Source organism: Prinia subflava, chromosome 4 (genome assembly GCF_021018805.1).
Source record: "Prinia subflava isolate CZ2003 ecotype Zambia chromosome 4, Cam_Psub_1.2, whole genome shotgun sequence".
Classification (NCBI taxonomy): domain Eukaryota; kingdom Metazoa; phylum Chordata; class Aves; order Passeriformes; family Cisticolidae; genus Prinia; species Prinia subflava.
Window position 1 is genome coordinate 11,355,674 of NC_086250.1, and position 26,638 is coordinate 11,382,311.

The following is a 26,638-nucleotide window of genomic DNA, read 5'->3' on the forward strand; positions in this document are numbered from 1 at the left end:
AGGATCTTGCCTGGAAGGGGCAGGTGACATCTGAGGTGATGACATGGAAATAGGCTTCGAGTTTAATTTGCTGATTAATTTGAGTGCTGGCGCTGTGCTGGGAGCTCTGAAGGGCCGGGAGTGCAGAGGCCAAGCACTTCAGATCTGTTGGTCTCTTTTGTCTGAGGGTGCCACTTGGGGTGGGGTTTTTGTTGTTGTTGTTTTCTTATCATTTTTCTTGGCCAGAAACGACTTTTCTTTGATTATAATTTGAAAAAAGTGTTGTCTCATTGTCTTCAGGGTTTGATTTAAATGATGGGGCAACTGAGACACTCCTGGGTCATCTTTATAGTAACAACAGCCCCTGTAGTCTTGTAGGGGGTTTGTATTGATTGCATGTAAGCGTTGCTCAGAAATCTGATTACCAGATCAGTCACTGACTGGCCGTGAGGTAACTTTTCTCTTTCCTTGCTGTCATTTCCCAGGCTGGGGAAGCCAGAGTTCCAAAGTGCAGATTCACCACAATACCTGGCTGCACTTCCCTGGGCACAACCTGCGGTGGATCCTGACGTTCACCCTGCTGTTTGTGCACGTGTGTGAAATAGCAGAGGGGATTGTTTCTGACACGTAAGTGGCAGAATTTGGTGGATAACCACTCTAATTGCATTTGGTAACAAATAGTGTTAATGTCTGATGGGTTGGCTAGCAAGGCATGAGGAGGCTTTCCCCCCAAAAAGTTCACAGAATCCTTTTATGAACTGTCCAAGTTTTAATGGGATGAAGGTGAAGCCATTTTTCTTGCCATTTTTTTCTTCTCCCAAGTTATAATGGCAAGCAAATACTCATCAAAGTTAATTACTCATGAGGACAAAAATCTTTTGTCTCTGAGAAATTCATGTTTGTCCTCTTCAATAGGTTAGCAGAACACCTGAAGTTTCACACTATGGTGAAAAAAAAGGCACCAAATTCACTAATTTATAATGTATTTATTTTCAGACAAATGAAATCTCGCCACCTGCATCTCTTTCTACCAGCTATAATGGGATTTGTGGCTGCCACTGTATCCATAGTATATTACCATAATATTGAAACATCCAACTTTCCAAAGTTACTGCTGGGTAAGTCTAAATCTGATATTTATATATTCTTACAATTCACTGTATTTTAGCCAATGTTAGCTTGTGTAGGTTGAGGAGAATGGTGGAATGTGTGAGAATACTAAAACAGGGAGGAATAACTCTCTGCTCTTGCAACTGATAGTATCACAGGTGTTACTGCACCTTTCATAAGGTACTGAAAACTACCTTTAAATTATTAAAAGAGAAAACCTTGCACACCTGTTGCATTTCTATCACAAGCTTTTAGGTATTTTTTACCACTGCTGACAATTTTGAGGAAAAACTTGTCTGCATTCAAAAGGGCTATTTCAAAAGGCCACTTTAATAGTGATCTGACCACAAACTCCCCTGTGCAGATGCTGCTCTTTCTCAACATCTTTTGCAGCTGATTCCAAGATTATCCCGTTTGCTCTCTTGGTCAGAAGATGGTCAGACCAGACATTGCAGAATAATGTTTCATACAAGTGTGTTGTCCAAATTGCCTGTAACTCAGCCACCTGAACAAGCCCCTGACAGATATCAGCCAGCATGCAGGATAACAATAAATTCCATAAACTCTTTTTCAAAATGGACACTTTTCCACATTCTCACTTGAGATGCACACTGCTTTTTCTAAGAGGCAATATGACTTTTTGTTATGTGCCTTTTCCTTCACTTTAAGAGCAAAGTTCCCCCGCAGATCAAGTCCCCCTCAGTGGACTTTTGTTCCTGTGTGAAGATCTGCCATTGTGGATCTCTTTGAAGGATTGTGGCCCAGGAAAGAAAACAGTGGCTGGTGACATAAAGGATCACTTTGCCTGCACTGTATCCAGCCACAGAAGTTAAAATGCTGTACTTACACTTATTTATTAATTTATTTTTTAATTATGCATGTGCACGTGTTTTCCAGCCCTGTTTCTTTACTGGATAATGGCCTTTGTCACCAAAACCATCAAGCTTGTCAGGTACTGCCAGGACGGGGTGCCTTTTTCTCAGCTGCGTTTCTGCATCACTGGAATCATGGTCATCCTCTATGGGCTGCTGATGGCTGTGGAGATCAATGTCATCCGAGTCAGGGTATGTGGCTTCTTCCCCAGGATCTGGAAAAGCATCAGTGCTATCATGGGGGTGAAGATAGTCCCAGGAACTCTGGCTTGTGTCAAGTTTAGGCCCAGTCTAGATTAGCCATAAAGGTTTGGTTAATTCTGTGGAATGTAGTGGTGATTTAAATCTCTTTAAAATGTATGTCCTTGATATATCCCCTGGGCCTGGTGTGTGTGTGTGCCTGTCTGCCTCTATCCACACAAAGTGCACACATATTTATGTAGATAGATACATATTTGTGCACATGGGGAGGGTATAGGTGAATGCAATCTGTAAAATATGTGCTGTGTTAGTGTTGATTAACTATTTACGTAGTGAATTTGTAAGTTAGCAAAAGTTCTCACCCATGATGACTTAAAATAAAATTATTTACCAAGAATTCATTTTTAGTATTGTTCAGCTAGAGATAGGTGGTAGTGATAGGTTTCAGAACAGTATCCATATACCAGGTTGTTCAGTTGTTTGCCAGATATCTGTCAAAATGGAAATGCTCCTATTTACACACATATTTGTCTTTAAATTCAACATTTAATTACCTTTAAAAGTAAATTTGAGACTGTGCTGGTCTTGCATATAGTTTTTATTAAAAAATTACTATCAATAAGATAATTTCTGAGCCCATGCTTGTCTATTTTCTCCTCTGCAGAGGTATGTGTTCTTCATGAACCCTCAGAAAGTAAAGCCTCCAGAGGATCTGCAGGATCTGGGGGTGAGGTTCCTGCAGCCATTTGTCAATTTGCTCTCAAAGGCAACTTATTGGTGGATGAACACTCTCATTATTTCTGCTCACAAGAAACCTGTGGACCTGAAGGCCATTGGGAAGCTCCCAATTGCAATGAGAGCACTGACAAATTATGTCTGTCTCAAAGAAGCCTACGAGGAACAAAAGGTAATAACAGGTGTCCATGTCACTCTTCAGCCTTAGCCAAAGCGTCACTTTGAATTTCTTCAGCTTTCATGAAATCCTTGTTTTAGGAATTTTTACTTAGGACTGTTTGTTCCAAGGTGAAACATTGGCATAGGATGTTACAATCCAATAGTTACTGTTTGGTTTTAGGTGAATTTATAGCAGGAGAGAGTGGCCAAACCAAGTGCAACTGGAAACTAAAACCACAACAGACTGATCACTTGCTAAATTTTAACAGTGAAAGATTTTAATCTCAGCTACTCATGAAACTGGAAGACATTCTGTCCAGTTTCAGCTGGAAATACTCATCTTCACCTTTTTTTTTTTTCTCCAGGCAGAGAAATAGCCAAAACCACACAAGAATAGACAAAACACTGATGTCTTAGGGATTTAGTCACCAATCCTGAATACAGAACCATGAAGAGAATTAACTCCATCACAGCCAGACCCAGTATGGAAAGCATGGTTGGGAAAACTCACTGGATAGGGCAGGATTTTTCAGGGAAACTTCTGGATGCATTTAGGCAGCTCTTTGTTCTCAACAGCTAATTAAGCTGCAAGCTGCTTTCTGTTCCTTCTGAGATGAAACAAATATCAGTACAATTATTTATATTTTAATAGATATAGGTTGCTTCTCTTTCCTTCTGCAGTTGAGGATTACAGAGACCAGAGGTCAAAGCTCCTTCTGATTTAGGCAGAAATCTACTGAGTTTTTGGAAGTGAGCTTTTCACAGCAGCCTGGGAGAGGTGCATCCCTTAGACCAGCTCCTTAAGGTGCCTAAATCCTACTCAAAGAGGCCAAAGAGGGATATGCACCTTTGTGGCTCAAGGACCTGAGTCTGTGCTGTTCTTGATGACAGCCACGACAACTGGGTGCCAGCATTTGTCTGTAGCTCGTTCACATCTGCAGGTACTGCCTGTGCCTGCACAAAAATGCAGTTGAGATGCCAAAAGGCAAGTTAAATGTGCATTTCTGATGTGCATGAGCACAAACCTCATTGTGTATCCTCCCTCAGTGTGTGTCATGCACATATAAACACTTGCACAAATGTTATGTATGCAGTTACACTCACCTACATTTCTGATGCTGCCTTACATCAGGTATTTTGTGTTCTACAGTTGTCTAAAGTCTTGAGATTACCACAGCCTCTAGCACATTTGTGCTACTATTCAAAAACAGGCTGCAACCCTGAAGTAAACTGGTATTTGTAGATAAAGTTAAAGTAAACCAAATGGCTAAAGCAAATCCCAGGAGCCAGGCAGTGGGACTCACTGCAGTTCATTCCTGTGGAGAAATGCGTTGGCTTGTGCCTGGTTGGGCCAGAAAACAGCCTCAGAATTAGGAAAATTCTTCAGACTGGAGAGCAGTCTGCAGTCTGGAGGAGGTGATATGCCACTGTCTCTGCTGCCAAGTGTGTATTTTACACTAATCTCCTGCAACTGGTGAGGGGAGCCTCCCAGCCTCTCTGGATTAAGTGGGGTTACCCCAGCCTGTGCCTGGAGATGGCTGATCTCAGCTGAGCTCCATAGCCCTGCAGAAAGAAACTCCTGTTCCTCCCCAAACCCTTCTCACACCCTGATGGAAGATGCTGAACATGACCCTGAATACTCTGTATTGTGAAATGCCTTTGAGATAGCTCACATGACATTGTCTTCCTAGCTCTTCTGCATGCTATGAAAATGGAAATAATTGTATCAATTCTCACATAATTCCATTTACCTGCTCCCTGAAAAAAAGTGATCTTGTTTCTCTTGTTGCTTGGCTTTTCTTTCCATTTCTATTGAAGCAGTTTAGATGTTTCACACCACATATCAGTGCATCATATATCACATATCCAAAAATAGATGTAGCACATTAAAATCCTGTATATCTGGTCCTGATGGTCAATAGAAAGCTTTTCTTCTGGGAACTTCATAGAAAAATCAATTTTTCAAGGACCATTAGTTTCTTATGTGTGCTATTCACATTCCACTATGGGTCTTACATGTTAGGGCCTAGAAACAGAGGAATGAAATTGTGTTAACTGTCAGTCACAGGGACAGTTAGTTGATAGACAGTTTTATAGTGTTAATTATCAATCACAGGGCATTGCCCCTCAGCACCAGGCTTATACTGCCAGCTCCAGAACTATGGGAACAGTCAGGTTTCCATATTTACTGAGGCAAACCTCACGGGTGACCTGATTTATCAGCAAGCACTGTCTCACTGCCCTCTATTCCAACTGTGGAGTGCCACAGATAGAGAAAATTAGAGGAAATTGAAAGGAAGTTGACAAAGACAAGGAAAACCTAATCAAGTGGCACAGCTGAGAGCAGTAGCCCAGACTGGTTAATTAACACCACAACATTCCATGCAAGCCCCTAAGACTTAAGGACCATTCTGGAAAAGAAAAAGGTCTTTCTCTCCTCTTCCTGTTACATGCTTCAGCTAATATGAAGTCCTGATTAAAAAAGGAAGAAAAAACAGGGTCTAGAAATAAATTAGGTAATTTAATTAGTATTTTTTCCCAGTGAAAAGGAAATAGATTTCATATAGTGATGTTCAATGTATCAGTTGCAGTAACAGTAAAAATGGCTATTAAATTGTTAGAGAAATAAGGATGTACCGTTGCCACTTAACAAATTTGCTATTAATTGAATGCCTAGAATAACATTTTTTTCCCAAAAGATGGCAGCTGTTTGCCCAATAAATTAGCTTAGCTCCTCTGAAGCTGTTAAAGTTATTAATCATTTATTTGAGGAGGGTGATGAACCCTTTTAGAGCACTCAAGCTCAAAACCCATTAGGTCACAAATTCAGAGCCTTTTGTCTGCGCAGCTCACACAAGGCCCTTGTGTTCTTTCCCTCCTCAGAGGAAGCAGTTTCATCCTCACCCTTTCTGAAATGGTAGCTCTAATTTGACCCCATGGTGCTTATTTCTCCTTCCTAAGCTCCTTGGCATTGACCTGGCCCAGTCTCTGGCAGCCACCTGATCCACCTGTACATTTTTGGCACCTTGCACATAATCCATCTCTGTGGAAACGGCATAAAATGGAAAAACTGAGAAATGAGGGGGGAAAAAGACATGAGGCAGCCAGGCAGGTCACAGGCACGTTTGCGTTTTCTTTGATGAACTTGCTGGGGCAGGGGGTAGTTGTTGCTTGGCTGTACTTAAAATGTCTCTGTGAATGCTTAAGAGGGCTTGGCTTGGCTTGCAGCTTGCAGGCATCTGTGCTACTTGAGCAATGACAGATGCTTGTTTAAAGTGTCAAAAGCTGCTGCCTGAAGTGCAAGGAAGCACTCTGCAGAGCACGGCTCTCACCAGTAAAACTCTTCCTTTGTTAAACTGAAAGGACCTCAGAGATATCAAAACTCCTCTGATTACACAAAGCCAAGTCTGCTGGTTGGTGTTTTAGCCAACAGCTGTGATACTGTGTAAATTCGCAGATCTGGAGGCTAGAAAGGACCCTTGGCTGATTTAAACTTACCTCCCATCCTGGTCTACTGCTTTCATTTTTTGAGCACAGTTATCACGGATTAGTTGAAGTATGTCATCCTGGAAGGCTTACAAGAGATGGAAAAAATTCCAAATAAATTAAATTAAATTATATTCTTGTAATTGTTTTGTATTTTGCCTGCAATCAGATGCCTTTACAGCTTGTGAAACCAGGATTACCCACGTGAGCAGAGGGCTGAAAGGTCAGACCTTTCCCTGAGCACACATGTGACAAGGGACAATGGCTGCCTGCCAGGATGATAATCTGTGCTTGCATTCCTGTGTTCACAGGTTGAGGAAAGTGGGATATAGAGGTGAGAAACCACAGTTACCAAGGGGAGGCAGAATTGGAATTTGCTGTGAAGATTGTCTGAAATCTGTCGATAATTACAATGTTGCTGCCTCACCTAGTCCAAACCACCTTTCAGGAATCTTTTGGGCATCCAGACAGGAATGTTGCCATATAAAGGCTGGAAGGCTTCTCTTAAAGCACTGTGTACCTGTTTCTGTTTTGCAGAAAAAGGTGGAGGACCATCCCAACCGGAGTCCTTCCATTTGGTTGGCCATGTACAGCGCTTTTGGACGGCCAATCCTGCTCAGCAGCACCTTCCGCTACCTGGCTGACCTGCTGGGCTTTGCTGGGCCACTCTGCATTTCTGGGATTGTCCAGGGCTTCCAGAATACAACCAATAATACAAATTCCACAGAAAAGGTAACCTGACGGTGGATTGAAAGGCTCTGGTAGCAGTTTTAGAGTTATATCAGGTATTTAAGACAGCTAGCTACATGCTTTAATAGGTCTGTGGTCATCACTGTTATTTCATGGTTTCTCTCAAGCAAATTGAGTATTTCTGTTGTGAGAGACAGTTGAGTTATAAACCTGAGCAGTGGGAGCCTTGGGTAGGAATGGAACACAGGTCATGGAGGCTCCCCCCAGCTCCCCAGCCATCTGTCTTGATGGAGTCATCCCAGCAGCTCTGGGAAGAAGGAACGACTTTTTCTGCTCCTCTTCAACTGTGCCTGTTTGTTTCAGGCATGACACACACTGGTGGGGCCTCAGTGATGCATCCAGCCTGGGAATTTTGCTTAAATCCTGTCCATTTGTCAGTTTATACTTCACTGATAGTTTTGAGTTCTCTCAAATCTGTTTTTTTTTTACTGGGAGGCTGACAGTAGCTAGTCCCTGTTTGTAGCTAATTGTATTCATTGCTGCTGTAATGAACTATGTTGGCACATATTGAGAAATTGAAAAGTATCCACTTTACTCAGTGGTGTTCTTGATACTAGAGATGCACAAGAGACACCAGATCAGTGCTCAGGTTTCAGTGAGACTGAACTTTCAGGGATCACACCTAAATGCTGAGCATGCCTCTGATACAGAAAAAGAATTTATGAGTAACTAATGAAAATATACAGTTAAAATTACTTTACTGACAGCAGAAAAGAAATGACAAAGACATTTTCCTGCATTTGTCTTCTGATAGAGAAACATCTCCATACAGTTTTTGGAGTGTTTTATCTCTGAATGAGCAGATAGGTATGTAATGGAATAGCATTTTCCTCTCCAGATAAAGCATTTGACTACCATCACTATCCAAATATCTTTTTCTTGGCTGCTCACTCCTGACATTAATTTTCTTGACTGATGGTCTCAATTTGGCTTGAGGCTTTCACTGCACTGAAGGAGAGTTTAATTGTACATCTTATCAAATAAAGCTTTTTATCACCCTTGAACCTGTGCATGCTGGATCTGAGCCACAGAGTTACAAGGAAAATGCATATTTTGCCTTCAAAAATGTTGGGGCTCTTTGCATGGTGAACAAACAAAGTATTTAAGCTTGAAAATAATTTCTGGATCTCAGATTTAGGAATCTGTACCTTGTCTGCTTCCTTTAGCTTTTGTACTCTTCAGTGTAGTGGCTTCAGTTATGGCTTTTTAAGGTTTGAATGAGCATTGGCTAAAGGGAAGATTGGAATCATTGGAAATCTTGAAAGCACTTGGCTTGGTGACAGTCACTGTTTCTCTTGGATACATTTCAGAATGCATTTGCTTTTAATTTATGGATTTTGATAAACTTTCTCTTGGTTGTTCTTGCTATTAAACATTTTTCCTTTAAATTCTTTCTAGTTCTAGTTAATGTGAATATGTTTAAATTTATGCTTATTCTGCCTTAATTCCTGAGATCTCTATATAGATTTAAAAGAAGTATCTACAAATGTTATTTTCTTATTCATATCCCCCCTATGAAAACAAGGGGACATTAGATGCAGCAGAACATTAAGAGAAAAGTTTTAAAATATATTTATCTCACCATTCATGCATTTAAGCAACCCTTTTTCAAGGAGTCTTGGGCAGATGATTTTCTTGCTTATAGTGCCCCTTCCTTTCATCTCAGAATCAGTCTGGACATTTCAGTAGAACAGGCTTTTTCCTTCTTTCCTTTTTTTTCCCCTGTAAGAATTCCAGTACATCCTGCTTCCAGCTGGGTCGGAAATACCAAAGGAACAGTCTTCCTTGGAGTATTTTGGTACATTTGTTTCCTTTTCTGCCTGAAAGAGAGCAGAACAGTGAACACAAAAACTAGAAAATGAAAACAAAGGGCTTTAAACAAGATTTCTTTTTCTCTTCCATGTTGAGTCATTTAAATCTCATTTTATGCAGAATACTGGCATGTATAGTCTCATGTTATTCAGAATTTATGGGTGTCATAGACTACATTTGTAGAAGGAATTGTTTCCATAATATGCAAGTGCAACAGAAATAACTAATCACATATAATAAAAAATATTTTCTTGCAGCTGCTCTTTGGGGTAGGTGGAATGAACTTTATTTTTTACAGAGTAACATTTCTATCTTACAAATCACCAGAATCTGATGGGGAAACTAAAGACAAGGCAGACACGGTGATCTTATTGTTCCTTTCCTGCTAAAACAAAAGCATTTTAGAACTGCTAAAACATCCCAATCCTCAGTCTCTGGAACAAGAGTGGAGTTTAAATTTGTATCCAAATGATTTTCATACAGATGTCAGTGAGAAATCTGACTTCTATAACTTTCCTGTAATACCACATTATGTTTTATTCTAATGCAATGATTAAATTTGCTTGTTTCCAGCTTCTTGGGAATATAAAATCCCTGCTATGGCATTTGCATCATTCTTTCCTTTCTTTTCAGGTGAGGGATCCATCAAACTCCTACCTTTCATCAGAGGAATTCCTCAGGAATGTTTATGTCTTGGCAGTCCTTCTCTTTCTGGCCCTTATTCTGCAGAGGACATTCCTGCAGGCCTCCTACTATGTGACTACAGAGACTGGCATCAACCTCCGGGGTGCCCTACTGGTGAGCAAAGATCTGCCAGGAGATTCACTAATAACAGCTTCAGCTTTGTGTTTTCATTTGTCTCATTCTTTATCTGAAGACTGACTTGAAAGGATGGTTTCAGAGAAGATATGTGCTGTATTTTTATACAGAAAGCTGGACAAAGTAGTGCTGGCAAACAGCTGGCAGCAATTCCTTTTGCTAAAAACTAATCCTGTCATGCTAATCTCTTGGAAGTTTAACACTCATAAAAAGCCCACGTATATAAAAACATATCTTTACAGACAATGACAGATAGGTGAAGATCAGCAGTGTCATTTTGGCTCTGCACCTGCTTGGTTCATTTACTCCTAGGTGCTTCCAGATGACTGTGGACAGTTACCAGCAGTGTCCTTGTTTTATGGGAACACTGTGCGTGCGTCGGGAGTGGTGACTCTGGACATTTCTGCCCTTTAGCCCAGAGCCCTGTGGGATGGGACGGGAGTGATTCATCTGCAGGGCTGTGTCTGTAACCCCAGCATCCCTTCACCCTCTGTGAGAGCCTTGTTGTGAACTGGAGCCAGCTCCAGCCCAGACTCTGCACAGACCAAACTCCACAGGCAGCAGTAGCAATCCAGAAGCTGGAACTGATGTTTTGCCAGATGTAACTAAGCATGGGAATATCATCTCAGCATGGAGGCTTCTTTTTTTTTTTTTTGTACTTGCTCTGATTGATGGAGCTGCTTTGAACATTTTCTGCCTTCTCCCAGGATAGATGGTAGAGATTGGGGATGAAAGAGCACTCGGTTATTTCCTTTTAGTGACTCCTTTTTGTGACTCCCACTTACGAAAACTGGGACCCTTAGAAGCATATGCAGCTGATTTAATTCACCAGGCATTTCGGGTTAAATCTACAGGATATACTTTATTCATGAAGAAAATGTGTCAAAAAGGAGAAATTGTTTTTAAAACTTCCTTGGAGCTGCAGCTTTTGATCTTTGATCATAACTGCAAACTGGGCTCACAATATTTGTCTTTAAAATTCAGTAGATGTAAGCCCTGATTAATTTTAAACCCTGTTAAACTCCTACCAATTTTATGGAATGGTCAGGTAAGGGAGAGAAACCCAAAGGAACACATACCCACTGATCAAACTTCACAGCATGAATTTACCTGTCTTATCAGAAACAAGGATCTCTTTGACAGAGTGTCACAGAAAAGCAGGCTCACCAAATGCTTGTTAAAAGAGGTTCTTTGGCTGATTTCCTAAATTTTGATATTTTGTTGTCATTTTTTGTTCTATTTTAGGTCTGCGTTAAGCAACAAAACTTTTAAGAGGAATTGGAGTTTTTTAAAGTCAGTTCTCTCTCTTGTGCTTTCTCTCACTCTGTCTCCATCTCTCTCTGTCTCAGGTGAGAGACTGGGAGAAGGGCTGTCCTAGGTAAAGGCTGATGATGCAGCTTGAAACACCCCACTGCTACTGTTCTTTTTATTATTACATCATTTTAATAGCTTCATTTTCCCTTCTTTCTTACAGGCAATGATATATAATAAGATCCTGAGGCTTTCTACATCCAACTTGTCCATGGGAGAGATGACGCTGGGACAAATCAATAACTTGGTTGCCATAGAAACCAACCAGTTGATGTGGTTCTTGTTCCTGTGCCCCAATCTGTGGGCAATGCCTGTTCAGGTAGAGCATCCAAGTCAGGGCCTGATTTCAGAGATCCTCCAGCCTGGCTGAGGAGAGTGCATGTCTGGGACACTATTACAAAATCCAGAGGGGAACCTGTGCTTCCCACTAAGATTAACAAGCACAAATGTGGCCCAAGGGCTGGAAAGGTGTCTCTCCAAGGGCCAGTGATGAGAGAGGGGTTTTTTAGCAGGATTTCCATGTCTGTGACTTGAAGAATGAGAACCTGCAATCCTTTTCCTGCTCGTATTTCTTCCACTGTTGACACAAATCCATTGCTTTTATTTTGCCACCTGACATCAGCACTAAGCATTGCTTCTGCAGCGTCCACTTGTAACTGGGTTTTGTGGCAGGACCAACAGCAAGTGAATCCTGTTCCATGACTGACATGAACACTGACAACGCTCAGAGGAGCGCTCATCTAAGCAAACTTAGTCACTGAACACATCTGCTTCTTAGCAAGGCTGGGAAAGAAAGGGAGGAGGATCTGTAGGAAGGAAAGGTTGAGATTATTTAGCTTGGAAGAAATCTTCAGTAATGCCTTTGACTAAATGACCTGAGACATGCTGATTTTCCATCAAGCTTGGACTCCTGTAGCCTCTTCAGAATTTTAGCTCAGGGTGTGTTTGGCATGGTCCTTACCTTTCAGTGATCCCACTGACATTAAAGAATTTTTAAAAGGGATAGAACCAACTCTTATAGTAGAGTTTTGCTCTCTGTTTTGCTGAATTTCCTGAAACTGTATCAGTAATATATTTTATTAGTCAGTAATTACTACTACTAATGAGTTGGGTAGGATTTAGAGTGTCATGAAATAGTTTATGAAAAAAAGGCAAAATAGGCTACATGGAAACAGAAATTAGAAATGATAATATAGGGTTTCATTTCACTGTTTCACATCCTGTGAAATGGATGGAATTGTTGCTATCAATACTTTGAAAGTTATTAAATGAACAGGTGTTCTGATTGCTGTGGCTAGGAATGGTAATTTGCAGTACAGGAGCCTGAAAAGCTAAATATTGCTTTAAAAATGTTAAACTCCATTGATTCTTACTTCTGATGTAGAATAGGAAGGGAGATTTAAAGACAGACTGGTTTAAGAGATAAAAATATAAGATATGCAACTAATTCTGTCTGCCCTCTTATCACTGAGGACATCTCTCTACCACAAAGTGGATCTTTTAATAGGAATATTTATATAGCAGAGCTTGAATTAACTCAGGAACCAGAATCTCAGCAGTCACATCACAGCCATTCCTAGGTAACCTTCTATGGGAAGTGTTCCCAAACCCTTTGCAGGGCTAAGGCAGCATTTTCCTCCAGAGCTGCATAGTTTTGATGCCCAAGCTCAGTTTGTGTCAGTCCCAGCACATGTGCTTCGTGCCTCAGTGCCTGTCTTTGTGTCCCTGTGCCTGCAGTTGCACAGGGACACCACAACAGAATGCAACTGTGATCCATGACAGCCCTAAGACCTCTGAATGCTTCCAGAGTGAGGTAAGGAGCTCCAGTGTAAACAGGACTTGAAGCCTGGAGCTCTGTAAAATGCCTCGGGGCAAGCACCATCATTTTAGTGCTCCTTTAGTTTTGTGGAAACCCGGTCTGGAATTAGAACTACCAGGCACTAACACAAACTATTTAGTTAATGTCAAAAGAAAGGCTTCTGGGTTTATTTCCCACACTTTCCAAATGTGACCTCCTGAAGTACGGGCTCAGCTGATTCCTATGAACCATTTAAGTGTTTATTAGAAGAACAAACATTTTTCTCTTGGTGTGGTTCTGGCATATTGAAATCTACTTTTTTTCTTTTCCCTGTGTTGCTTTTCTCTTCACAGATAATAATGGGTGTGATCCTCCTCTATAACCTCCTGGGAGTGAGCGCCTTGGTGGGGGCCGCTGTCATTGTGCTCTTAGCTCCCATCCAGTACTTCATAGCCACCAAGCTGGCTGAGGCTCAGAAGAGCACTCTTGTAAGTGAATTATTTCAGTGGCATTTGTGATCCAGAAATGAGAAGAGGGTTCTGTTTCTGGGTTCAGGTCTTGTAGTTAGTGAAAACCACAGTGTGCGTGTGGCAGGCCATCCCTCAGTTTCACTGTCCCTCCCTGGCTGTTTTTCTGTGCCTCAGTGTCTCTTCCTTCCTCACAGTTTGTCAGAAGAGAATCTCAGTAAAGTATGTGGGCCTTGACCTGCCTTCTCTGCAGAGTATTTTTAATCCAACTAGCACAATTTTGTCTGAATTCCACTCCATGAAAGGGTGTTATTCCCACATGCAGATGTTGTATTTCATGGGATGTTAGCAAACAGTGCAAGTGACTGATAAATTATAGCAGGAAAGTATTAAAGAATGTGCACAACCTCCCTCTGTAAAGTCCAGAGACTTCTTACTCTCAGCTCAAGCTTTGGTATTCTCTAAAAATCAATTGGCACTGCTGGATCTATTCACATCTAAATTCTTCAGTGCTGTAAGTCTATTTTTCTGCCTCATTTAGTTCACCAATTAGAAGTGTTTTCTGCTCCTTTGTCTAATTTTTAACTTTATTGCTGTGACCTTTGAACTTTTTAAATAAACCTTTGATGTTTAAGTTGACAAATATTTAGAGATCCTTTTTATCTTAATATTCAGTAAGCAAATTATTGATGCATGGATCTAATTGCCAGCACACTTCAATCCCGTTGAGTTGTGTCAGTTTTTATAACCTGTACAAATTGAAAAGAGGACTTATCTTTGCATAATTTCAGAAATAATCTTTCCTGCTGCTCTATTCTGACTTCCTCTGACTCATAACATCTTTTGGATTATGATTTTACCAAAACTCATGATTTTACCAAAACTTATGATTGCTGTTTTCTGATGAGGGGAAATTAGCTGAATGCATTGATAAATATCTCACTTATTTTCACAAGTGGATCCCAGAATGATTCTTCCATCAGCAAATAGACACCATTGACCTACTAACCCATCTCCCTGAGTTTCACCCTCTCTTTGAAGGGTTGGGATGTTTTGAGTTATTTTTCTTTGCAGAGAAGGGTCACCTTATTTCCCCTAATGGTTGTAAATATTTTAACACCTCCAAAGAAAATGAAGTTTTATTTTTTTTTCTCAGTATGACACCTGTATAAAATCACAAATGAGCAAAATTATTTTTTAATGAATTTAACAACAGAAGTGAGGAGAAAAGAGGATTGTCATTAAGACTACAAACGGTTACCAATTTTTTCCTCTGGTTTTCTCTTGAAATGAAGGACTATTCTACTGAGAGATTAAAGAAAACCAATGAGATACTCAAAGGCATTAAGCTATTAAAGCTGTATGCCTGGGAGCACATATTTTGTACAAGTGTGGAAGAAACGAGAATGAAAGAGCTCACCAGTCTCAAAACCTTTGCACTTCATACATCTCTTTCCAGTAAGTAACTGTCTTTTTAGTGCTTGGAAAAGTATCATGTTTTTCACGTCAACATTCCTCCCAACTTCAACTAAAGAGAGATACAGCTGTGCCTGTGACACTTTTATCTGTCTGTAATGTCATTAAAATAAAAAGGCATGATAAATACATAACACAGAAATTTGAAAGGATAAAATGCATATTGTTGATTTTTTTTGCAGTAAGTTTTCTGTTGCCTTCATTGTGACATTAGTTAGGAGTTACTTTATAGCAAGGAGGCTCCAGATAATATTGGCAACTCTGGCTGCAGCAAAGATAAATGTTTTATGCATATAAATTGTTTTCTGCAATGTAAAAGGATTGAGTAATGTTTTAGTTGTGTTTCACATTACTTGTGCACGTAATGATTTTTGTCCTAGTTTAGTAGAGTAGACAAATGAGAGAACTCCATGGCTTATTTATGGATGTGTTTAAGATCTCTGACTGTCAGGGAAGGAAATTTCTTCCTGCAAAATGATTTTTCTTTGGGAGTTTTAATTACTTGAATTGGAAATAACTGGATTATTTTCGTGTCATATACTTACTGTAAAATTGTTTTTTCTTATTTCCTGTAATCTTATGCTTATTTTATTTCTCTTTCTCAGTTTTTATGAATGCAGCCATACCAATAGCAGCTGTTCTTGCAGTAAGATATGTTTTTTTCCAGTTTTCTTTATAAAAAAGGGAGAGGAAAGTGGGGAGAGGGGGTGTAAAAAGGAAGAAAGGGCACCATTGTTACTGGACCTATTCTTCCTAGAATCAGCAGATGAATTAAGGTACCCCTGCAAAGTGTAGGAGAGCATGACCCTGGGAGTTTTCATTCTGAGAAGGTGGATTGGCAAAAGCAAAGAGAAAAATAATTTTTTTTACTATAAGAAAGAAAAATCATTCCATCTTGATTTTTTTAGTAAGAGGAAGGGAGGAAGGAAGGAAGGAAGGGAGGGAGGGAGGAAGGAAGGAAGGTCATTACAACTTGAAAGAAGACCCATTTTTATAATCTTGTTCTGAAAGAGGTTTTGAGTGTCTTTTCTTGTCTCTTTAGCAGAAAAATTTTTTCCTGTTTCAAAATGCATTATGAGGCTCCTTTCAAGTTTTCAAGAAAGAGTACACTGCATTTTAAAGATGAATAAATTTTGTTTGTCCTCTATCCCAGTTAAAGTCTCAGCCTCATGCACTAGAGGAACTATGCCATGCTGATCAGTAAAGAGCTTTCATAGACCAAATTTTGAGGGCAGGGTATGCTGAGAGTGAGTACAAGAATTGGAACATTATGACCAGAATTCTGCATCTGTGAAAAAAACCCCAAAGATTTGTTTAGATTCTTACTGATTTTTTTCTCTGGGTTGTGTGTTTCCTATAAACCCTAAAGTCAGTTACAAAGCTGTAATCAAATGCTAGATTTTACAATGAAAACTTTTCCCCTCTTCAATGTGTATGAGATTTCCCCCCTGCATCCCCCTGGAGTTCCTAGGCTAGCTGAGATGTTAGAGGGCTTTGGAGGAATATTTCAGGGACAAGGCAAAAGATTCCAAAAGAGGCTCTGACCCCCAGATGTAGTCCAAGACGTTTATTCTCCAAGGTTTCCAGGGGGGAAAGAGAATGAGTGAGGAAGAACAGGGCCTTATCTAGACTCCTGCCAAGGAAGAGATCGTTGGATCTCAGCCAATAGGGTCGGGGGAAAAAGTGTTAAACTACATAGTTACAGACTCCAGGGGTCTCTGGGGAGGGAAAAACCATTCCCCAGAGAAATACAACATGTGTACACCTCTAGAAATCACTGGCAAGATTTTAAAATCGATTTCGCTTTAACAGAACACATCTTTCTCTTCCATTTATCCTGATTCCCAGTGAACTGAGGTAGTTATTAGCCTTAGCTGAAAAAGCTATTTTGCTTGCTGTCCTTGTCCATCTTGTTCAAGAGTTCTTGTCCTGACATGCTCTTTCCCTGATGTGACAGACCTTTGTGACTTATGCATACACCAATGAAAAGCCACTGCAGCCCGCCCAGGCATTTGCATCCCTGTCACTGTTCCACATCCTGGTCACACCTCTGTTCCTGCTCTCCACCGTGGTTCGTTTTGCAGTCAAGGCCATCGTGAGGTACGTGGTCCTCCTCCTTCCTCCAACTCCTGAACACTCACATTCAACACCAGAAAAGATTGTTTCTTCTGCTCATGTGGAAGAGTGTTATCAGGTGGGACACTGATGCTAAAGATGGTAGAGAAATCATAGTGACCCATCCTTTTTCCTGCATGACGCAGAGACAAAGAAACACAGCACAGGAGGGACAGGGAGCTGCTGCAGCCAGGCCAGAGCAGGGACACCAAGGGCATCAGAGGGATGGAGCAGCTCTGCTGGGAGGAAAGGCTGAGGGAACTGGCATTGTTCAGCCTGGAGAGGAGAAGGCTTTGGGGTGACCTCACTGTGGCCTTGCAGAGCCTGAAGGGAGCCCACAGGAAAGATGGAGAGAGACTCTTGACAAGGGTCTGGAGTGACAGGACAAGGGGCAATGGCTCCAAAGGGACAGAGAGGAGTTTAGATTGGATATTAGGAAGAAATTGTTCCCTGTGAGGATGGGGAGACCCTGGCACAGGTTACCCAGAGCAGCTGTGGCTGCCCCATCCTTGGGAGTTTCCAAGGCCAGGTTGGACAGGGCTCTGAGCAACCTGGGCTAGTGGAAGGTGTTGCTGGCCATGGCAGGGTATCAGAATGAGGTGGTCTTTAAGATTCCTTGAAACCTGGGCCATTCTGTGACTCTGTGATTCCTAATGAGCCATTCTTTTTACAATTTCATTAACTTTGGCAGTTCAGATTCAGAGCTGCACTGTCCTTCCTTGAGAGATGCTCCTCCTCTCACACTGTGGCCACCCACCACTGCTCCTCCCTAGCACTCTCTGGACTCTTGGCAGCTCTGAGGGGTGAGAGAGCCTGGTGTGAAGCTCTCTAGCAAGACCAGCCCTGCTGAAGCAAGGAAGAGTAACAGGCTTAACCTTAACCCCATATGAACTGCATTGGGCTGAGGGTGAGGATTTAATGATGTTCTTCATCCTGTTCCAGGTATTTGTTTCTGTAAAACAGCCCAACAGAGCAGCTTCCTTCATGCTGGGCTATAGAGCACTTAATCTTGAAGGAGCAGATTGGTATAAATGACATTTCAGGCTTTTGGGTGTTGTGTCAGTGCCCTGTATGGACAGTCACAGTTATGGGGTGGTTATGCAGACCTACACACTGCCAAGATGTCCCAAGAGGTGCCAAGTGACATCTGGCTGGCAGTAGAGTGTCAGATGCCAAGCACTAGCAGAATGTGAAGACAGAACTAACCTTCTCATTGTTCCTTCATGCCAAGGCTGAGTGCCTTCCCACCCAGGAACATCGTTCCTTGCCATACCATTGGCAAGACATTGCACTGCTGCTGTCACTGCCTCTTTTTGGTGGGTAATGGTAATACCAAACAGCAGTCAAGGGGACTTTGGGCTCCACAGCTGTCATTTTCCAGCACCACACTGACTTTAAAAAACAAAAATAATTAAACAGTTTATTTTTATCAAAGCAGCAGCAGGAGCAGGGCCACATGAGACGTTTTCCCTAGGCTGAAAATTATTTCTGAGTAGTGGAAAATCTCCAGGCCCTCTATAAATCATCTACATCTCTGTACTATGTTTAGCATAGCCCTAATATCAAAATGGTGTGTACATTTCCTTAACACTGCTGGCCACCCCTCAGGGCAATATTTAAAGACCAGATTTGCCAGAACAAACTGCATCTTTTGTCAAACTCATTTCCTAACATCTTTCTCCCAAGAACATGATGTCCTATAAATGAGGGATAAAGAACGTGTGTTTGGCCACTCCATGGCTCTATCCTCAATCAAATACATATATGAGTATGTGCTTATTATTTTTGTGATTAAGAGCTTATACTTTGGTCAGAATCTCAATTTTCTGTTCAAGAGTAGTTCTAGTGCCACTAAAACTTCTGAGGGTACCTCATTCAAGTGCAAAATAAGGGTTGATGTCATTTTAGATGCACGATCAAAACAAGGTCTTGTATCTTCTACAGGAAAATAAATTCTTGCTTACCCCCTTATGTAAGACTGAAATTCTGATATGGAAACATAAGAATTTATGAGAATTTATGAGGCACATAAATTTTCTGTTCACGAGAGGAGATAGGAATAGGCATACTGGCAGGAGGAAATAATGACAATAGCAATGCTTTCTTGCTAACCTGTCTCTCTGTGGCTTGAGGGTGTATTGATAATTTAATACAAAATACACAGACTGGCTTTGAGATTAACTACTTTCCCACTTGCAGATTAATGTTCAAATCACTAATTTGATGGCATATGTCCTTCTGCTTTCTCAGTCTCTGGCCCAATGCACTTTGATTTTAGTTTTTGCGAGGTAATAGCTTCAACATGACTGGTGTGTGATTTTTTTCATCCTTTCTCTGGAATGAAAAAGACGCAGGTGCTTGTAGCACTCTGAAAGGAAGGGGGACAGAAAGACAATAAAATCCTCCTGTGATGAAGGATGAATTAAACCTGTGCACTGTATTTCCCAGTGGACAATTTTAAGAGCTAGGCAAAGAGTTCCTGTGTGTCTCCAGGGCTGGCCATGGCTGTGCTGAGGTGTGCAGTACCCAGCCCCTGTGTGCATGCAGTGCATAGAACAATGGAATGCCAGAATATGCTGAGTTGGAAGGGACACACCAGGATCATTGAGTCCAGCTCCTGGCCCTGCACAGAACACCCCAGGAATCTCACCCTATGCCTCAGAGGGTTGTTCAAATGCTCCTTGTCCTCTGTCAGCCTTGTGGCTGTGACCACTTCCCCGGGGAGCTTGTTCCAGTGCCTGACCACCCTCTGGGTGAAGAACTTTTTCCTAATACCCAACCTAAACCTCCCTGGCACAGCTTCATGCTGTTTCCTTGAGTCCTGTCACTGGTCACAGAGAGCAGAGATCAGTAGTTGCCCCTTCACTTCCTTTCATGAAGAAGCTGCAGAACTTCACCCTTCAGTTTCCCTGGTGAGGAAGCTGCAGAACTGCTGTGAGGTCTCTCGTCAGTATTGTCTTCTCCAGGCTGAACAAGCCAGGTGATCTCAACAGTTCCTTTTGTGGTTTCCCCTCCAGAGCCTTCACCATCCTCATGACTGCTTTTGGGCAGTTTCTAATAGCTTTAATGTCTTTTTTTTATATGATGCAAAAGCTGTGTCAGGATGCACCCACTGCCCTGGCATTTCCAGAGGATAGAGGTGGGTGAATGACTTATTTCTGCACCCTGACTGCAGCAGCCTGAGAAAGGCACAGAACAGATAAGCCTGCCAAGAGGGAAACCATTCCCATGGAGCTCCCTTGGCACCCTCATGACTTGCTCTGCTCTTCATTCCCAGCTACCAGTACAATGCTTAATTATTTTCATCTGTCCTTCTTCCACACACATAAATCTTCATTTGCCATCAGGGTGGCAGATGAAAGTATCCCATGAACTTCTTTGGAATATTTCTGATAAATCCTTCTGCACAAAAAAGGAAATGTATTCATGGAAACCTGGGTTTATGTAACTCACTGCCCTGTTTTCTTTCAAGTGTTCAGAAGCTGAATGAGTTTCTCCTGAGTGATGAGATTGGAGATGACAGCTGGAGAGGTGGGGACAGCTCTGTACCTTATGAATCCTGTAAGAAGCACACAGGACTTGTAAGTTCTGCTTTATGACCCTGAATTTCAAAGCAGAGAGGCCATACAGCCCCATACAAGGCCAGTGGCCAAGCTGACAGAGCCTGGGAGCTTTGACTTCTAGTCTGGCCCAAATATTGACCAATTTTGCCCCTTTTATGTCCTAATCTCTGTGTTTTTATAACATGAAGGGTCCCCAAACACACTTAAGCATTGCTGAAGTGTCAATAGTAAAAAAAAAACAAACCAACCTCAACCAACCATAATGCACCAACATATTTAAATACGGCTAAAATTCAACCTTCTTTGTTTCTATAGAAGACCCAGGTGGATTTCTTTTGGTTATGGGGTTTGTGCTGTATATTGCCTGTGCAATCCATTTTATACTGGGCATCCTTAGGGAGAAACAATTCCTGCTGTGGGAAATTCAGAATTAAAGGTGGAAAAAAAAAAAACCCCACCAAACTTTGTGAAATAGGAATTAATTCCAAAATGCTGTTTCTGGAGTACTAAAAATAGAATGAAATTGAGTAAAATTTGAGGATAAAAAAACCACAACAAAGATGATTTCAGAAAAGGTGTGTTTTTTTCATTTTGACATTTTTCTAAAGCTATATATTTCAACAGTTTCAAACTGACTGTATAATCTGAAATGTGACTGAAACTTGAAGATGGCAACAGAAAGAGGGGGTTAACATAAAATAAATTTTATTTTAGGTTGCCAACCTGAAACAACACCTTTCTTGTTTTTCTGGGCTAACAATGATAATAAAAGAAACAAAAATGAGATTGTTTCAGCTTTTATTTGTCCTGTCCATGTTTTGCTTGATCCTACAGAGACTGTAGATGATGGGGAGAGGGTTTGAGAAGGACACTAGAGTTGAAATTTGAGGGGATTATGCATGGGAAGCAAAAAATCCCAATATTGTCTGTGCTTCGGTTAAGTATGTTTAAAACATTTAAAATGTGTGGATGGCAGTGGTGTATCTGTATTATCACATATTGAAAAGCACTGGCTGCTTCTCCTGAGCTGCAGTGGTGGTAGGAAAGGGATTGTTTGCTTTACAGGGCACCAAATGCTGTGTTCTCACGAGGATTCCAACTTTTCTCCTGTTTTCACTTCTCTGTGTAGCACACCAAGGCCATCAACAGGAGGCAGCCCCTGAGGTATCAGCTTGAAAGCTACGAGCAGCCAGCAAGGAAGCAGACACGGCCTGTGGAGATTGATGATGTGGCCATTAAGGTGGTTTAGAAAATGTTTCCCCTCAGGAAAATAGAGAACAGTCCTTCTGCAGTGGTGCCCAATTGCTGTTGTTATTTCAAATTTTCCATGGCAAGAGTGAGCCCTTAAATAAGTTAGCACTTCAGCCAAATTTACAGTGGGAAGAGTGAGCTGCAGATCAGTTTTTACAATTGTTTCATGTCTTCTCAGGAAACAGAGGCATCATGAATCTAAGGTCCAAGTCTTTAGTCTCATATTTAACAGAATAAAAGTATTTGGTAAATAGAGGTCAACTCAAGATCATCCCTTTCTTGCCTTACATACATTATGTACATTTGTGTATTTGTCTTCTCTTATTCACAATTTTTTGGGGTTTGATAATCTTTACAAACTTAGCTTGCTTTTTTCTCTGGCTGTACAACCATACCACACCGTGTCTATTATTTCTTTTATGAAGGTATTTTAAATCTAAATTAATAATTCTATTTTTTCCCCTCCTGTGTTTAAATATCTGATTTGTGGTAATTGTTTTGTAGGTGACCAATGGATACTTTTCATGGGGAAGTGGTTTAGCTACACTGTCCAACATAAACATTAGAATCCCAACAGGTAGGATGAAAGCACACCTTAAATATGAAATATATAATGTCAATTTGTTATTAATTCCAGTTCTTGATGTCTTGAAATGCACAAAGGTACATATTTAGAATTTTATAAGAAAAAAATAGAGGTTAAAAGTGTATACAAGTTCATGAGTTGTATTGTTCATATAGTAATATCATTAGATAAATTATGTGGCTTATATATATCTCTATAATTTACATAGTTCTATACTAGCACAAACTAAGTCAAGAGTTAGAATAAACATGAAAAATGGTTGAAAAATATAATTATTATTTTTAATAGAGAAATTGAAAAAAAAAAAAAAGAGGGAGAACTCCAGACTCATTCAAACCAAGGGTCCATCAGTATGTTATTTTCTGCAACACTCATGTACTATACTTTTCCTGCCACACATCAACATTACAGTCTTCCAGTTCACAACTATTTTCATGCAGAAGATGGAGTTTTTCTGTCAAGAAATCCTTAATTGTTTTGTCTCTCAATGAATTCCTTTTTATCAAGCTGAGTTCCTGTAATTTCTTGCATCCTCAATGTCTTTGGCTAGGGATTCCACAGGTTTACAAAATGCTGGTTTGTTTTGGAATACTTGCATAGAAAGTGTGAAAAGTAGCAACTATTATTTCCTATTATTGTTAAAAATAATGACAGCAATAATTTTATTTCTTTTTGTTGTTGTTGATAACGCTGTAATATTCGTAACAGTGTCTGCTGGCATTTCATTAAATATCCTTATGCTTTATTTTGATCTCCTATCAAGGGCTTTGTTTTAAAATAGAATATTACTTTAGGTTGCTGGCACATGGTGATTTAGTAATCCCCAAGCCTGTATGATTTGTTTCCATGTAGCATTAAGTATCACCAGAAGAATGTCTTTGCTGCAAGGAGTTTACAGTCTGGGGCCATGGGTTCACAGGCTGGGTGAATCAGAGTTTGTCTCCTTTGGAAGGAATAACACCCTTGGCTTCCCACTGGAGAGAAGGTTAACTGGAAAATTTCCAGTACCTAAAGGAAAGATGGAGAGAGACTCTTGACAAGGGCCTGGCTTGATAGGACAAGGGGGAATGGCTTCATGCTGCCAGGGAATTAGATTGGGTATGAGGAAAGAAATCTTTCCTGTGAGGGTGGTGAGGCCCTGGCACAGGGTGCCCAGAGCAGCTGTGGGTGCCCCATCCCTGACAGTGTCCAAGGCCAGGCTGGATGGGGCTCTGAGCAACCTGGGATAGTGGAAGGTGTCCCTGCTATGGCAGGGGGCTGGAACGAGGTGTTCTGTAAGGTCCCTTCCAACACAAACATTCTGTGAGTCTATGAAATGCACTGGCCAGCAGAATTGGGGAGTTCAATCAGTTTATGGGAAGATCTGAGAAGCACCATTGTCACTGCAGAGTAGGACTGGAGGTAGGAAAGTGTCTGTGTGGGGGGAAGGAGAAGTACAGCAAAGCAGAGAAGAGTAATGGGTCTTCTTTCAGTTTATTTATTAGATTGGTCCAAATTTTCATGAACCTCCAGGCTGAATAATCACTCCCCACCATGTATCATTTGATCCTAAATAACTTTCATAGAGTAACACAGACCCATAAAACAAATGTTAATATAGGTAAGAGCAGAAGTCTCATTACTTTGGAGATTAGCATGTTACTGCAATCCATTAATGTTTCAATAGATAAATACATGCAATATTGCCCATTTATGCAATGGATGCTAAAAGAATTATTGAATCAGTTAAAATGCACTAGAGCTGAATCCAGCTGGGCCTTGTGAACTGGAGTATAACTGGGGTTTTTTCTCTTTTTAAAAAGTGTTTTGTTGTTTTTACTATTATCATAGGTCAGATGACAATGATTGTGGGCCAAGTTGGCTGTGGCAAGTCTTCACTTCTCCTTGCTATATTGGGAGAGATGCAGACCCTGGAGGGAAAAGTTCACTGGAGCAAGTATGTTTATATAGCTATTAATTGCTGTATGCATTTAAGGAGGAGGCTGAGATTTGCTGTGAGAAATGTAAACTTCATGCCTCAGAACTGCATGTTGAGTGATTACCATCACCCAGATCCTCTCTGGAATGCATCACCTGCAAACTCAGGAAGGATTTTTCACTGTTTTGTCACGTTCAGAGCAGGGTGCCCCAGGAAGGGAAAGAGGCTAGTCTGGTGATTAATATCTAATATACTGGCCTAGCAAATGACCTGGATAGAAAGCCTAGGCTATTCCTTTTATCAAATAGGCTTCAGTACACACTACAATTGAAGTCAGCATTGTTACATTGTTCCTGTACCCACCAGTCCAAGTGTGGAGCTTCTCCAGCCCAGTGGATGTGTGGGGTGTCAGCCTAAAGGAAAGGATGTATTTCCACTCAGAGCTGCTGCTACTGCTGGCGGAAAAAAAATGTAATTACATGTGAGCAATGTTTTTCTCCTTCCCTGGTACTTACCCAAGCCTCACCTATGGAACAGTGTCACTCTTCACAGTAATACACTCCAAAAGCAGTCTGAGCACACCAAACACCTTAAAAGAAAAGGCTGGGAAAAAGCTGTTTCTGAAAGGAGAACTGCTCATGAGGTCAGGCTGTGGATTCAGAACCAGTAAGTGGGGCAGCAAGCAGTCTTTAAGCCTAGGCAGGGCAGAGACAGTGGAAGTGATGTGCTGTAACCTCAAGACTTGTTCTTTGGTTTTAAAGATCAGTTCTGTTTCTTTAAAACCACCAAGCCAAACTTCTCTCAATTATCTTTTTGCTGAGAAAAGAGGGAATTTTGTCACAGAGACCAATATTTTGTTGCCCTGTTCCTTGACTAGTAACCTCCTTTGTAATATTTTTCTTACAGCAATGTTGTAAACTGGATTTTTTTTTGCTTTTCCTGTGATAGTATCCATGGCATTTTTGCTCTCTAGCTATACGTCACTTTCTGCTGTTTTAAACATATGATCTCACTGGAGTAGCAGGTAGAGTTTAAGCCAAGGCTACACTAAATTTAGTTTAATTATATATGTATTTAGGCTTTGAAGGAAGAAGAGTATGTGATGTACCACAGTTGATTTCTTTGAGACATGCAATGAAGGTTTTTCTACCACAATCAGGCATTGTTTTTCTCAGTAGTTAAAAAAAAAATAAAATTATTAAGTAAAATGTACCTTGAAATGATTCTCCAAGTTGTTTTGAAAGAGTATTTGAGAAAGACTCAGATTTTTCATAGATAAAGATTTGGAACCTTGGAAAGATTAGAAAAATGAGAACTCTTAGAAACATAATAGATACAGCTTATGAAATGTGTAGTAATTATGAATTGTGAAAAAAAGAGAAGTTTAATATTGTTCAAGAGATAGAATCATGCAGTCACTTGATTAACAGTCTGTACATCACCTCAACACCAAGAAACTCAGGTTTTAGCAAACACCTCAGATTTTTTATTGCACACTATAATTGTGATATAGCTGATGCAAGCATGGTTATATTTTGCTGGTAATTTCAGACTGCCTGGCAGACAGATGAATACAGAAGGATACTTCAGGTATTTAACTGACTCCTGTATTTTGCAAAACCATAATAAAGGTCCTATTTACTCTTTTAAGACCCTTTCCATGCGATTTTCTGTGCATGACTAACGCAGCTACTGATGCAGGGGTGAAATGCAGGTTAGGTGAATTCCTTTACAAATTCAACTGTGACAACACAGTGATTGTAAGCATGGATAAGATTGCAGCTCCAGTTGTATTGGGACAATCCTGCAAGGCATTCACTGGGATTCAAATACCCTGACTGCAGTGAGGGCTGTGTGTCCTGCTGCCAGGGTTGTCACAGCTTTGGCATCTCAGGGAAATAAAGCATAGCAGTGCATCTTCCTGTAAAAGATCTTGGCCAGGGCAAATCTTATGGGCTGGGACATGGCCCAGAAATGTGACATCCTTAGACATGGAGCTGGGTTTTTGTTTTCCCAGTGAGCAATCAGTTTGAGAGGCTTGTTAGACACTGATGCATGGGACTGTCTAGGTGTAGTCATTCAGCCAAGCCTGTTTCAGATGAGAGTTATTTATTATTAAGTTATTTCTTAATGATTTGTGGGGGTCATGCAGAGACATGCATTCCCCTCATGCACATCAAGCCAAACAGTCAGAACCATCTTCTCAGACTGCCAAGCCAAGAGAGGCTAA

The 26,638-nt window shown here is 40.8% G+C and overlaps 1 protein-coding gene across 14 annotated transcripts in view; it reads left to right on the plus strand.

The window, feature by feature from the left end:
* ABCC9 (ATP binding cassette subfamily C member 9) overlaps nt 1-26,638 on the plus strand; it is a 69,795-nt gene that overhangs the window by 10,664 nt on the left and 32,493 nt on the right. For 11 of the 14 annotated variants that reach the window (XM_063395438.1, XM_063395445.1, XM_063395439.1 and 8 more), the window contains 16 exons: nt 465-606; nt 976-1,097; nt 1,987-2,153; nt 2,827-3,069; nt 7,080-7,274; nt 9,738-9,902; nt 11,398-11,553; nt 13,386-13,520; nt 14,795-14,957; nt 15,581-15,621; nt 16,933-17,075; nt 20,563-20,671; nt 21,783-21,893; nt 22,409-22,481; nt 24,321-24,426; nt 25,960-25,998. In XM_063395438.1, coding sequence (XP_063251508.1) covers nt 465-606; nt 976-1,097; nt 1,987-2,153; nt 2,827-3,069; nt 7,080-7,274; nt 9,738-9,902; nt 11,398-11,553; nt 13,386-13,520; nt 14,795-14,957; nt 15,581-15,621; nt 16,933-17,075; nt 20,563-20,671; nt 21,783-21,893; nt 22,409-22,481; nt 24,321-24,426; nt 25,960-25,998 — 2,110 coding nt within the window. The remainder of the gene's footprint in view (nt 1-464; nt 607-975; nt 1,098-1,986; nt 2,154-2,826; nt 3,070-7,079; nt 7,275-9,737; nt 9,903-11,397; nt 11,554-13,385; nt 13,521-14,794; nt 14,958-15,580; nt 15,622-16,932; nt 17,076-20,562; nt 20,672-21,782; nt 21,894-22,408; nt 22,482-24,320; nt 24,427-25,959; nt 25,999-26,638) is intronic. The other 3 variants (XM_063395450.1, XM_063395451.1, XM_063395449.1) reach the window with 1 other exon arrangement.